Source organism: Xenopus laevis, chromosome 7L (genome assembly GCF_017654675.1).
Source record: "Xenopus laevis strain J_2021 chromosome 7L, Xenopus_laevis_v10.1, whole genome shotgun sequence".
Classification (NCBI taxonomy): Eukaryota; Metazoa; Chordata; class Amphibia; order Anura; family Pipidae; genus Xenopus; species Xenopus laevis.
Window position 1 is genome coordinate 119,796,990 of NC_054383.1, and position 13,943 is coordinate 119,810,932.

The 13,943-nt window shown below is 41.4% G+C and overlaps 1 protein-coding gene across 5 annotated transcripts in view; it reads right to left on the minus strand.

Annotated features, from left to right (window-relative positions):
• The window catches only part of ppp6r1.L (protein phosphatase 6 regulatory subunit 1 L homeolog), a 72,879-nt gene that overhangs the window by 11,345 nt on the left and 47,591 nt on the right, over window positions 1-13,943 (minus strand). For 2 of the 5 annotated variants that reach the window (XM_041568370.1, XM_018224291.2), the window contains exons 16-18: window positions 2,740-2,763; window positions 264-321; window positions 33-178 (exon numbers count right to left, since the gene is read on the minus strand). In XM_041568370.1, the coding sequence (XP_041424304.1) occupies window positions 33-178; window positions 264-321; window positions 2,740-2,763 (228 nt within the window). 5 annotated transcript variants of the gene reach the window in all.

A 13,943-nucleotide genomic window follows, 5' to 3' on the forward strand; every position in this document is an offset into this window, starting at 1 on the left:
AAAAAAATGAATTAAAATGCCCATGAACCCACCTTGTCCCAGAACTTTGCACCGTGCCTGAAGAAAACCGTATCTCCTTTTCAGGCCAGATATCCTCTCCATCCGAGCCTTCATCTTCTTCATCATCAAACTGCTGGATTCGCTCCTTGTAACAAATCTCAAACAAATTGGAGTTGGGCTGAAAGTGAAAAATAATGAAATTATTAAAAAGCCTTTGGGAAGTTGCAGGCAGAACAGGGAGGCATTGCGAAATGAATACTTACACCCTCTTCGTCGGCACTGAGAGAAAAGGTAATGTTGGCTGTTTTATCAAAGGGGGCGCTGTAAGAGGAAAGGAACATGGTTGATATGTTTGTTGAGTGAGCGAACAACATGTCCTTGTTCAGATGCAGCCAGATCTGAGAATCAGCCACAGAAGAAAAAGGAACGTGTGTCTCTATCCTTTGGTTATTCACCCACGTGAGGTCAGTGACAAAACCCAAGTGTGAAACAGAACCCGCTCCACATAATACTATCTGCAATCTGATATCATGCGGATACTGCTGAACCCGTGCAAGCCCTCTACTCATTACTGGTTTGGACTTCCAACATCACCTACAAAAATCAGCAATTACTGAATTGACTAAACAATCCATAAAAATTGGACTTGCAAATTTGTACATTTAGGCTGAGAGGATGAATGGTATGAGAATGATTAAACTAGGCAAAGTGACAAAATGGACATCTTGAGGAAGGAATGCAGTTAAAGGTAGGTCACACTAATGTGTTCATAGTTCTAGTAAATTATTGCAGTGTTGGAAGTCCCATTGAGAATGGTGGTGTGACTGACCATACCTGGTCCTTCAGACATGGTCAGGTTAGACAAGCTAAATGGGATAAAAGACAAAGTGCCTTATAATGTACTGGGGGGGGGCAGGAACCCCAGAGATACATGTAGATATTGGATATAGAAAAATTAAGGGCAACAGTTTGTTAGTCAAAAAAGCTAGATAGAGTAACCAAATGCCCATAAGCTCACTCTGCCTAAGGTTGGGAAGGCCTGCGTCTCCAAAACAAAGGACAAAAAGATTTTACAGAAAATACCTTCTTCATACTTAGGATCCAGAAACAAGGCTGAAGGGTCCATACAGAAGGTTTTTCAACACATCGGATACGTCGGACCCAGAAAGAAGGCTGAATAATCCAGAAATAACATTGCTATCACATCTGGATACCAAGTACCAGATGTGGTGGCAATGTTCTGTCTGGATCCTTCAACTTTCTGCCTGAATCCCAAAAATCGGATGTGATAGCTATCTTCTGTATGGATCTTTCAACCTGCTGTCTGGATCCTAAATACCAGATGTGGTGGCAACGTTCTGTCTGGATCCTAAATACCAGATGTGGTGGCAACCTTCTGTCTGGATCCTTCAACCTTCTGTCTGGATCCTTCAACCTTCTGTCTGGATCCTTCAACCTTCTGTCTGGATCCTTCAACCTTCTGTCTGGATCCTTCAACCTTCTGTCTGGATCCTTCAACCTTCTGTCTGGATCCTTCAACCTTCTGTCTGGATCCTTCAACCTTCTGTCTGGATCCTTCAACCTTCTGTCTGGATCCTTCAACCTTCTGTCTGGATCCTTCAACCTTCTGTCTGGATCCTTCAACCTTCTGTCTGGATCCTTCAACCTTCTGTCTGGATCCTTCAACCTTCTGTCTGGATCCTTCAACCTTCTGTCTGGATCCTTCAACCTTCTGTCTGGATCCTTCAACCTTCTGTCTGGATCCTTCAACCTTCTGTCTGGATCCCAAATAGCAGATGTGGTGGCAACATTCTGTCTGGATCCTTCACCCTTCCCAAGTATTAGATTTGATAGCAACCTTCTGTTTGGATCCCAAGCATCAGATGTGATCCAGAAAGAAGGCTGAAGGATCCAGACAGAGGGTTGCTTTAACAAGGCCAATAATCACTTTCATTTTAAATGTAACGGGCAGCAATCTAGCAGGCTGGGCTGCTTCAATACACGTCCAATTTTATAAGAAAAACCTGAAAACTTTTGTCCTTGCATTTGTGTCAAGATGAAGATGTTAAAATGCCTTTTACCTTGTTTTACAGGGATAAGTACAAGTGTTGTTGGAAAGTCCAATACACAAATTTAGACTACTCGGTACGGCAAATAAGCAAAGCGTAATGAGAGAATAAAACATACTTCCTGAAGCCAGAGGCTTAAATCAGTATGCCAAGAAATAGCCAAAAGTTGTTGCCTTTTAATGCAGTATCATTTACTAACAAAACCATATGAGCAGCGAGGCTGATCTAGCACGTGGATATACCTTGCAGAAGCAATAAAAATAAATAAATAAAAAGCTTCCAATGCAAATGCCTGGCAGTGCCTTCAAATAAGTTCTGTGTGAATCATATATTAGTGTCAATTACTGCAACAAAGGGCTGGTTATATGCCCACTAGATCAATACGATCCTTAAGCATTGAATCTCCTATAACATTTGCTTGGAGACAATCCCAGACATTTTGATGCTGTGATTTAGCTCAGGAAAAGAAATGGCAAATAAATCTTTGTGTGTTTGGACGGAGAACCATTGCGGTCAAATGTCCTTCCCTACGGGACAGGAGGCAGGGAAGGCCGATTTGATCACCAGAGTTCTTATTGCTAGCCCCAGTGCTACCAAAGACCTAAGGGTGGTACAAGGACGTCACCGTTTCATGCCCTAAAGTTCCTTGGGGGAAAAATAGGAATGTTACCTCTTCAGCTGTCGAAAGTGTGCGCTGAAAGTTAGAAAGAAAGGGAGAAAGAGCACGCACATCAAAAGGAGGGACTGAAGAGGAATTAGAAATCTGGCTTATTAATAAATTCCCATAGCGCAGATACTCAAAATACAGATAAATCACCCGGTGTAAAAATACAGGGCACCCACCATGTGCAAACCAATTGTGAAAATGATTAAAGAGAATTAAAAAAAACTTTCCAAATGCAGGCGATGCAGGGTCAGAAGATGTCCCAGTCTCAGGCAGACATATTTCTTGGAAAGATAACGGAGAGGAAATACAGAGCAACTCCTTAGAGGAACATCAATATACACAAGTGCCCTAAATGGATCAACACACCAAGAACAGATTCTATAGAGCATGAGGCCTTTTACCAGGGCTGTGGAGTTGGTACAAAATCCTTCGACTCCAAATCAGACTCCTCATTTTATGAAACCTGTTTTTAAAGGAACAGTAACACCAAAAACTGAAAGTGTATCAAAGTAATTAAAACATAATGTACTGTTGCTCTGCACTGGGAAAACCAGCGTGTTTGCTTCAGAAAGACTATAATAATTTATATAAACAATCTGCTGTGCATCTTAACCTGTGCAAACACACATATTTTACCTGTGCATGCTAACAGTATATTATATGCTATTTACATTAAAACACTTTCATATTTTGGTGTTACTGTTCCTTTAATATATTAATGGGTTTTCCATGTTAAGTACACAACATACAAGGCATTTTATTACTACCAAAGCTCAAAAATATAAACAGCATCCTTTGGCTATTCTAAACCAAAGTCAAACTACATAAAACAAAAACGATTGGAAGACCAAAAACAACTTCTATATTAACTGAACCTGGCATACAGCATTAGAATTGCTGCTATATACAAAATAAATCAAGTATTGTTCTAAGCAACAGAATTGCTCTTAAATCCGATTTGATTATATCAGTGCTTGTATTTAAAGTTATTAGGAGTCGGTGGCAACTCCGACTACACAGATCTGCCTCCTACACGTCATTTCACTCAACATTGATCCTGGTACACTGTAACTCTTTCAATCTGAAGGGGCTGTATGCCCCAACATTACTACAGGGGAATAGCTATACTGTTGCAAATGTATATTATATATCTGCGGAAAAACCTAGGGTGTTCAAATTATGGGCTCTGTTCAGCTGACCACAAGCCAGAAGTGACATGAAACACCTCTGGACTGCAAACACATTAGGGGAGGTTATTGGTAAAGACTGAAAGCTACTTCTGCTTATTGCTCTAGGATGGAGAGCCCCATGCGCGCTAGGATGGAGAGCCCCATGCGCGCTAGGATGGAGAGCCCCATGCGCGCTAGGATGGAGAGCCCCATGCGCGCTAGAATGGAGTGCCCCTGGCGAACTAGAATGGAGTGCCCCTGGCGAACTAGAATGGAGAACCACTGAAAGCTTAATTTAGAGTTACACTTTGCTCTCTTTTAATTAAATTATACCAAAACAAAAATCACCCACTTTACTTCTGCTTATTGCTTTCCCAGCTTGGAGATCCACTGGTATTGTAGGATGCCACCCAAGTCCCATCTTGTGGATGGACAGCCTTACTACTCTGTTCCTCAGCCAGCAGCTTAGTTGACCTAACAAAGAACTGAAATACATCTTTCTCCATGTGCCCGTAAAGTTGTGTTTTGCTAGAGGTCCAAATGCCCATACCTACTGTGCGTCTGGGTAATAAGCCTTAGGGCACACACATTATATAGCACTTGTGATCTTTGCGATGGTGATTTTAAACACTGTATATGTCTCCTTTAATATTTCCATAGAATTCTTGTAATCCACCATAAACCTTAAACTCATAGCAGAGAACAAATGGTGAAGAGGAGGAACTTGAACAGTTCTATAAAGTGTAACGTATAATATTGATTGAGCCACTACACAATTCAAGCTGCAGCCATTTTATTAAGTGAAACAGAACACTTTGACAGACACCTATAAAACCAAGACACGTGGTTAAAAAAAAAAACACAAGAAAAACAAAACTTCAGTTTCTAACCAATTGTAATCTATGTCCATTTTTTTCAATAGAGCAAAGCCCAGTCAGTAAATAAATAGGGAAAAACAAACATCAGGCCCATCTGAGCAAATCCAACACACAGTGAAACACACTTGCCTCCTAGTGTTAGGATTCCTACAGTACATATATTTCTTAAATAGGAAAATACCCTACATCAGTGTTCTCTGGATGCACAATTTTAATTAGTTCAGAGTCTGCATTAGAGAAGAAAAGGATGTTAGTATGGCAAACACAATCCAAACTTTGCAATGACATGGCGCAGTAGAAGATCTACCCCATACGTGAACAAAGTCAAAGCTATGGCTCCAAACTGGATATGCCATTCATCATCTAGAGATAAGCATTAGTTCTCTAGCCTATGTGTATTCCCTAAAGAACTGAATTTTCTTCATCTCTCTTGAACGTTATGGGATTTATAATTTTACCAATCTTGCCCCAACTTAATGTTGAGGCATGGAGTTATATATACAAAGAATGTCAGGGTACTGCAGAACTAGAGATCTTTTCATGCTCTTGAACATCTCTTTTCTACAGATCTGTGATTTGACCATGACCAGCTGCAGGTCTCGGCCAATGACAGTGATCAAAAGCACCACAGGGATCTGGGCACTGGCTACTACCACTACCTGAAGACATGTTTTGGCATTACTGACCACTGACATGGGGCCTCTCAGCGGGAAGATAAACTCACAGGCATTCCAATTTGGTTTTGGATTACACCCCAGTCTATGGAGGAAGCCCAAAGTAATCAATGGGGGTTTGCGATTGAAGGCAGTCTGTTTAAAAGTTGATACGTTGGTCAACACTACCTTATTCTATTTGGATATGGAACCAATTGCAGCTCACTCTGCTTAAGTAAGTTCATGGGGAAAGACACAAATCACAATGAATTACCTCCTATGTAACAAATTCCTTTTTGGGGTTTTCTCCTAAATCTTAGCTTGAGGGATGTACTGAAAACATATCTGCTGCCTTGGCTCTACGGCACCAAAGCCATTCATCCGAGAAAAATGCAGGCTTGGATCTATTTAGTGAGTCTGTCTCACTGCTGGCTTGAAAGGACGACGAACGGAGACGACTAGACTGGCTGTGAGGTCCCACCGTTCCAGGTAGGTTCTCTGAGTGCTGTCGTATCTGCTCCTCTTTCCACATGTAAACGCGGTTTAAGTGATAGTCTCTTGTATCGCGTTCAAACTTCTGCAGCTTCCGAGATATGATACTCTGGCGAAGTTTATTCAAGATTTCATTGTGCTCGGTAAGTATAAGGCCAAAATCCACTTTGTTGCATTGTGTGTCAAGGTCTTTTTTAAGCTTCATGATATTCTCCTTCACGCTAAGCAGTTTGGCTTGCAGGCGCTCAATAGTAAGAGTCATCAGCTCTAGGCTATACAGATTGCTGATTTCTTCCCAGCCTTGTAACAGTATAGGATCATCAGCACACAGTTTAGGGGAAAGTCCAGAGCGCAGTCCTCTTGGGATCCGCTTAGCTTTAATGTATTGCACTAGGGTGGCATGATGCAAACTCAGCCTCAGTTCTTTTTTCTGCAGGCACAGGAGGGCTTTAGCTAGATCATCGACCAGGGAAAACCCACGGCACAAAGCATTTCCTTTTTCCCCGTCCTCTAGTTTCTGTTGCGCTTCGGACTCACTATAAGCAAAAGCAGCAGCACTATCATCAGTAAGTGCAGATATAGGTGCAAAACACATCCCATGCCAACGCTCACTGTCACACACACACGTGTTACTTTCCTACAATTTCCCCCGATTCACATGTTTTGACACAAAACAAATATGAGGTGAAGCAGAGGAGCTTGAACGACAAATTTACTGCACCAAAAATAATGCTGTTCCTCTTGCTTAGAGTAGATGTTTAGCAGATGACATGGTTTGCCCAATTCAGAAGTACAGAATCACAATTCGACAAACACAGCCTGGATGAGATGGCTCTAATGCTTCAGTGCCTTCAAGAAAAACTGGTTAGATAGAAGTATCACGTGCCTATAGGTTTTACCATTTGGCTTAAAAAAGTAGCACCTCCTGGAAGATGCTGAAGTTTAAATAAGAGAAAGAAACTATTAAAAAGACTATGGGTACACAACGAAAGATGGTTGGAAAATGCAAAGCACCAGAGCTGCAACACTGACTGGACTACTAGCATCTCCAGAGTAAATAAATTCAGTGACAGCCAAACAAGCCAGTGAAGAGTGAACAAGAACAATATCACGGACACATTACGGAGGTTGGGCTACTGCTTAAAGGGATACTGTCATGGAAAAAAATTTTTTTTTTCAAAACAAATCAGTTAATAATGCTGCTTCAGCAGAATTCTGCACTGAAATCTGTTTCAAACTGATTTTTTTTTATATTTAATTTTGAAATCTGACATGGGGCTAGACATATTGTCAGTTTCCCAGCTGCCCCAGTCATGTGACTTGTGCTCTGATAAACTTCAGTCACTCTTTACTGCTGTACTGCAAGTTGGAGTGATATCACCCCCCTCCCTTACCCCCCAGCAGCGTAACAACAGAACAATGGGAAGGTAACCAGATAGCAGCTCCCTTAAGCTGGCCATAGACGCAAAGATCTCATCGTACGAATCGAGGATTCGTCCGATTTTCAGAACGTGTGTGGAGAGTCCCAACATGTATTTGTCTGGCGGTGATCGGTAGTTTGGTCGATCGGACAGGTTGCGGGTAATATCTCTGCATGATTTGCTGATCGTACTATTTTCAGTGGGAGACAGTCACTAGCTTTGTCTATCGTACGATTGCTGTCAGGGGCAGAACATCGGCTGATCTGTTCTTTAACTACTTTATTTGGTCAGAATGGTAAGACTTTGGTCTGAATGGTTAGTGGCAGGTCGGGAGATGGGAAAGTCCGATTATACGATGATTCGTACAATCGGATCTTTGCGTCTATGGCCAGCTTAACACAAGATAACAGCTCCCTGGTGGATCTAAGAACAACACTCAATAGTAAAATCCAGGTCCCACTGCGACACATTCAGTTACATTGAGCATAAGAAATAACAGCCTGCCAGAAAGCAGTTCCATCCTAAAGTGCTGGCTCTTTCTGAAAGCACATGACCAGGTAAAATGACCTGAGATGCCTACATACCAGTATTACAACTAAAAAAATACACTTGCTGGTTCTGGAATGAAATTTAATATTGTAGAGTGAATTATTTGCAGTGTAACCAGTGGAAATTAGAAATAAAAACAACATTATAAAAACAGAATCCCTTTAAGAATGCGGGCAGCCAATTTTGCGTATTAATGACCACCCACATAGTAAGATATAAGACTAGCAGCATAAGGAAACAGATTGCCTACCAACGAGTTAATAGAACTTGTAATTAATTTCTCCTCCAATGAAACCATTAAACCAAGGACTGGCTTTTCCACCAACACACAGACGTCACCAGCGAGATTTCAGAAAACCCACATTTCTCTTTGGGACACATTTTCAAAGTAAACCACAAATTTCTCATTTTCTTCTCTTGGTTGTAGGGGAAAAAAAAAAGAACAATTTGGGCACAGTACTACGGTTGTAAGCCTGTGGCTAATTTTCCGATTTTCAAACTTGAAAAGAAACATCAAAAGAATGAAAGTCAAAAGAGTGAAATCTTTTATATTCCATATCTGTCAACATTTAGCGTGATAGCGAACAATCAAGAACATCGTAAAACAGCCCTGTACTATTATAACATCATAAAGAGTATGAGATTTGATTGAAGGCCTCTGTGAGGAAGCCTTGCCTGATTGCAGAGCAAATGTTCAAACACTGACTCAACCAACACACGAATAGTCATGAGATATAATGAACCTCTAACACCACATCAACGGATATTGCTTTATGGTTCTGTCTGTGTGAACGGACAATTCCAAATACAAGAATATAGACAGCAGTATACTTCAAGCCAAACGAGTCTACAGACTAGCGCTACTCATTTTTAGGAGCATTAACAGGCACAAAACAAAAATGCTGAGAACTTTGGGACATGCTGCTCTCCCATTTATTCCAAGGAGCCCATAGCCTAAGATAGAGTCCTGCATGGAGCCAATTTCTAAGATCCGAACCGGACCAGAACCTGCAACCCCGACCCGCATATTAACCCACTTTGAACCATTACCCCACCGGACCCGCAACTGCCTTATTAGCAACCTGACCCGCAACCGGCCGACCACCATCAAACCAGAAGTGATGTTGCTGCAAACTGGAAGTGACATCATCAAACAAAGCAGATAGTCGAGAGGGACAGAAGCATGCCGTGTGATGTAAGAGAGCTGTGCCGGAAGTCAGATGGTAAGGGGGGATGAGTGGAGGGAAAGATGCAGAAAGAGACCTGCAACCCGACCTGCGTCCCGCATTATACCCACACCTGAAAAGCCTACCCTCATTCCATAGGGTACCCACTTTTTTTATTTTTAAGATCCTCACTCAGATGTGCACCATGGGGGCCATTTATTACAATATAATGCTTTACGGGATGCTAGTGGATCAATACATATGCAGTAAATTCTACTAAGTCTGCTCCTCTGCTTCACCATTTGTTACAAGGTATGCAATTCTGTATTACCTAATGCATAACATGAATCTGTGCATATAACGGATTGGATGTTGCTGCATTCAGAGAAACCCATCCATGCTGACTCAGGCACCCGGGCTGAGGCATCAACTTAGTGCCCCATGTATGGGCCCAACAACAGTCTTCCCAGTCAATATCTAGCTGATCAGCCAAATATCTATTGAGCAAGTTTAAAAACACTTGTTGAGTGTGGCCAGGGCTGCCATTAGAAATCATGGGGCCCCGTACAGCAAAATTTTCTGGGCCCCCTGGTCCCCGTCCCCAAGTCCCACACCCAAAAAAAAAAAAAAACATTTGTGGTCAGGGCCCCCCTACAAGTTAAAATAAAATTCATTGGTAGTCAGGGCCCCCCCTATAAGTTAAAAAAAAAATTCATTGGTGGTCAGGGCCCCCCCTACAAGTTAAAAAAAATCATTGGTGGTCAAGGACCCCCAATAAACTAAAAAAAAAAACCATAATTTGCATATGCAAATTAGGGCAGGTAAATAACGCGACTTTTCGTCACAAAAGAAGATTTTCTTCCCACTTTTTATTGCCTCTAATTTGCATATGCAAATTAGGATTCGGATTGGTATTCGGCTGAACCTTTCAACAAGGATTTGGTTGAATCCCAAATAGTATATTCGGTGCATCCCTAATAAATATAATAAAATTGTTTTGGTTTTTTTTTAAATAAAATAGGACATAAATTCGGATTTTAGTAAAAAAAAAAAAAACAAGTGGCAGGGACTCTGATACTATGTGGAACTACACAATATCGTAGCACAAATTAGCCCAAGGAAAACCAATAGACAGCTAGTATATAATACAGGAGAATGAAAAGTAAAACAAGATACTGTAGGTGCAGAATAAGGTAAACAAACACCCAACTCAATCTTCACTTATGATACATATGTACATAAAACCAAACCAGTACATCTAAAAGCACATGAATTAAAAACCAGTAATGGATACAGAGAGCTATTAACATCCAAAAACATAAGAGAAATTCTAAATAAACCTTGTTTGTTTGTCACAAATTCATATTCCATGTCAGCAAAAATATTAGGGAAGCACCAAATCCATGATAAAGAAATACGTTACCCCTCCACAAAAGCTCAGGTCTAATGTGCTTATTAATAAGCGAACAATTTATGTAAAACTTTAAATTTCATCTTCTTAAATATTTTTCTGAGCAGCAGTAATGTGACTGTGGATTTAGATGGACCAGAATGTCCTGAAGAGGTCACAGGATTTGGTGAGCCCCTAAAGAACATACAGATTTTCAGTGTTATCATTACAGTGTTACCCCATTATGAAGAGAGACTTGAGACCAGAGCATCTGTATCACCTGCATTTGTAAAGTTATTCTTTCATGGCTTCCAGGTTGTGTGTGTGGTGGACTGTATTAAATGGGATTTGTATATAATGAATGACACGGGTTTCTATTAACTGGACTTTAATTTTGTAGTTGTGAAATGCTCGGTTTAAAGATTGCTAAATTGCCTTCAGCCATACACGGTGAATGGAAAACAGAGCCTTTCAGGAGATATTTACACAGGCTACATATAGAAGTCGTTTCGGCTGTGCTGACAATTTAAGAACTGCAAGTGTGACTACCTTCCATCAACTTCTGTGAATTGTTTTTTGTAGACTGCACCCAGGCAACAGTGAGCAAGTTAACGTGTGTGTGTGTGTGTGTGTGTGCGTGTGTGCGTGTGTGCGTGTGTGCGTGTGTGCGTGTGTGCGTGCGTGCGTGCGTGTGTGCGTGTGTGCGTGTGTGCGTGTGTGCGTGTGTGTGTGTGTGTGTGTGTGTAAAGGGGTGGTTCACCTTAAAGTTAACTGTTAGTATGTTATAAAATTCGAAGCTGTTTTTCAATTGGCCTCTATTTTTTCTTTTTTTATATATATTTTTTTTAATTACTTGCCTTCTTCTGACTCTTTGCAGCTTTCAAATGGGGGTCACTGACCCAATCTTTAAAAGAAATGCTTTGTGAAGTTACCAATGTATTGTTTTTACTACTTTTTATTACTCATCTTTCTATTACTCATCATCTCTAAAGCTGGGCATAGACACAAAGATACGGTCACAAGAAACAAAGGTTTGTACGATTTTTGGATCATGTATGGAGTGTCCCGATCAAGGATTTGGTTTGGGATCCGGGCTTTTTTAGCAGGATTCGGGTTCGCCCGGGAACCGAATCCTAATTTGCATATGTAAATTAGGGGTAGGTAGGGAAATCACATGACTTTTCATTACAAAAGAAGAATTTTTTCCACATTTTCCTTTCCTGTCCCAAATTGGCATATGCAAATTAGGATTCGGATTTGGTTTGGTATTTGGCCGAATCTTTCACCAAGGATTTGGGGATTCAGCTAAATCCCAAATAGTGTATTCGGTGCATCCCTAGTTTGGACAGGTTAAAAGATTTATATCAGCTACCGATAAGATCTCTGCATGTATTGTGACTGTCATTACCATTTGTCAAACCTAGCTTTCATATGATTGCTTTCAATTAATGACCAGAACAACATCTGATTTTTTTCTACCTATTTTAATCTGAATGGTTAATGGTAGATCGTTAGACTGAAAAGAACGAACGGTCGTCGCACAACGAAGATTTGCACATCGATGGCCACTTTATTCATATCAATGCATGGTTGATAGGGTGATTAGGACGCTAGCAACTGGATAGCTGAAATTGCAAACTGGAGAGCTGCTGAATAAAAAGCTAAATATTTCAAACACCACAAAAAATAATTGCAAATTGTCTCAGAATATCACTCTCTAAATCATACTAAAAGTTAATGTGAAGGTGAACAACCCCTTTAAATCAACTGAGGTACGGTTTGCTGCTAAACTAAAAGAAGACAAATGTTTATATGCAGTTGAACAAACAAGCAATATGGCAGTTGAAATTCATCAGTATAAAAATAACATTAGGCTTGGTCAGATATATATCAAACAGGATTAGAAATCCAGCTGGGCAAATAACACAGCGACCCATTGATGCAGTCTCTACCAAATGGGTTTGCATAGACCTCTTGTAAGTTTCTCTCCTCCTGTTGAGGGATAAATTGCCCTTTACATGCAAGATCATGATCATATCGGAGTCCTGAAAGGTGGTTTATCTAATAAATAATGAACCCTTTTCCATCTGATCATAAAATGAAGCATTGATGTGTCCATGTAGTCAGCTACCTGGTATAGAATATCTGTCTAGATATAGCGACTGCCAACAGTCCATGCCTTATTTTTTCGGTTATAAATTCACATCTAAGGAAATCAAAGTGCAGGACAAATCTTCAGCAGTTTTCTTTGACTGCAAATTTTTTATTGGGAATGTGAAGAACACAACATGTTTCGGGCTAGGCCCTTTATCACATGATAATTGGATTTTTGTACTTACCGTTAAATCCATTTCTCTTGTACTACATTGGGGGACACAGGCACCATGGGGATAAGGATCCTGTTGCTGGAGGATGGACACTAAACAGTTAACGAAGCTCCTCCTCCGGCACTGGGCTTTATCCCCTGCCTACTTCCTGTAACCCTCAGTTTTTTGACCGAAGAAGGAAGGACCACCCGGAGAAGTCAACTTGCAAACAGAGGAGAAACCTCGCCCCCCTTAAACTTGAACTATAACTACAAAACGATTAATCTGAATATATATAGGGAGGGAAGGCCTGTGTCCCCCAATGTAGTACAAGAGAAATGGATTTAACGGTAAGTACAAAAATCCAATTTTCTCTTGCCTAGATTGGGGGACACAGGCACCATGGGGACGTCCCAAAGCTACCCATGAGGGCGGGACCTATATCCCCAGGGCTCAGGAAACAACAGCCTGAAGTACCCTTCTCCCAAATCCTGCTTCTGCTGAAGCGAAGGAGTGTATCTTATAGAATTTGGAGAAAGTGTGAATGGAGGACCACACTGCCGCCCTGCAAACCTGCTCAGCGGAAGCTTGGTGACGAACCGCCCAAGAAGTGCTTAGGGATCTGGTGGAGTGAGCCCGGATTCCGGCAGGCGGAGTTCTACTCTTAGCTGTATAGGCTCTGATGATGGCTGTTCTGATCCATCTTGAGATCGTAGCCTTAGAAGGGCGGAGGCCCTTTCGAGGACCCTCTGGAATGACGAACAGACTATCCACTCTCCTGATACTCTTAGTTGCTGAAAGGTAAACCCTCAAGGTGCGCACCAAATCTAGTGTGTGAAGCTTCTTCTCAATTGCCGACTTGGGATGTGGACAAAAAGATGGCACCACCATATCCTGATTAATATGAAAATCCGACACCACCTTGGGAAGGAACTCTGGAGTTGGTCGCAGCACCACCTTATCCTCATGGAATACAGTGTAGGGAGGCTTACATGATAAGGCTGCCAGTTCCGACACCCGTCTGGCCGAGGTGATTGCTAGCAGAAACACCGCCTTTATAGTTAGGGTAGATAGCGGGATCTCTCGGAGAGGTTCAAATGGAGGTTCTTGCATAGCAGATAGCACCAAATTGAGATCCCATGGAGAGACAGGATGACGATATGGAGGGGCCTGCCGAAGGGCG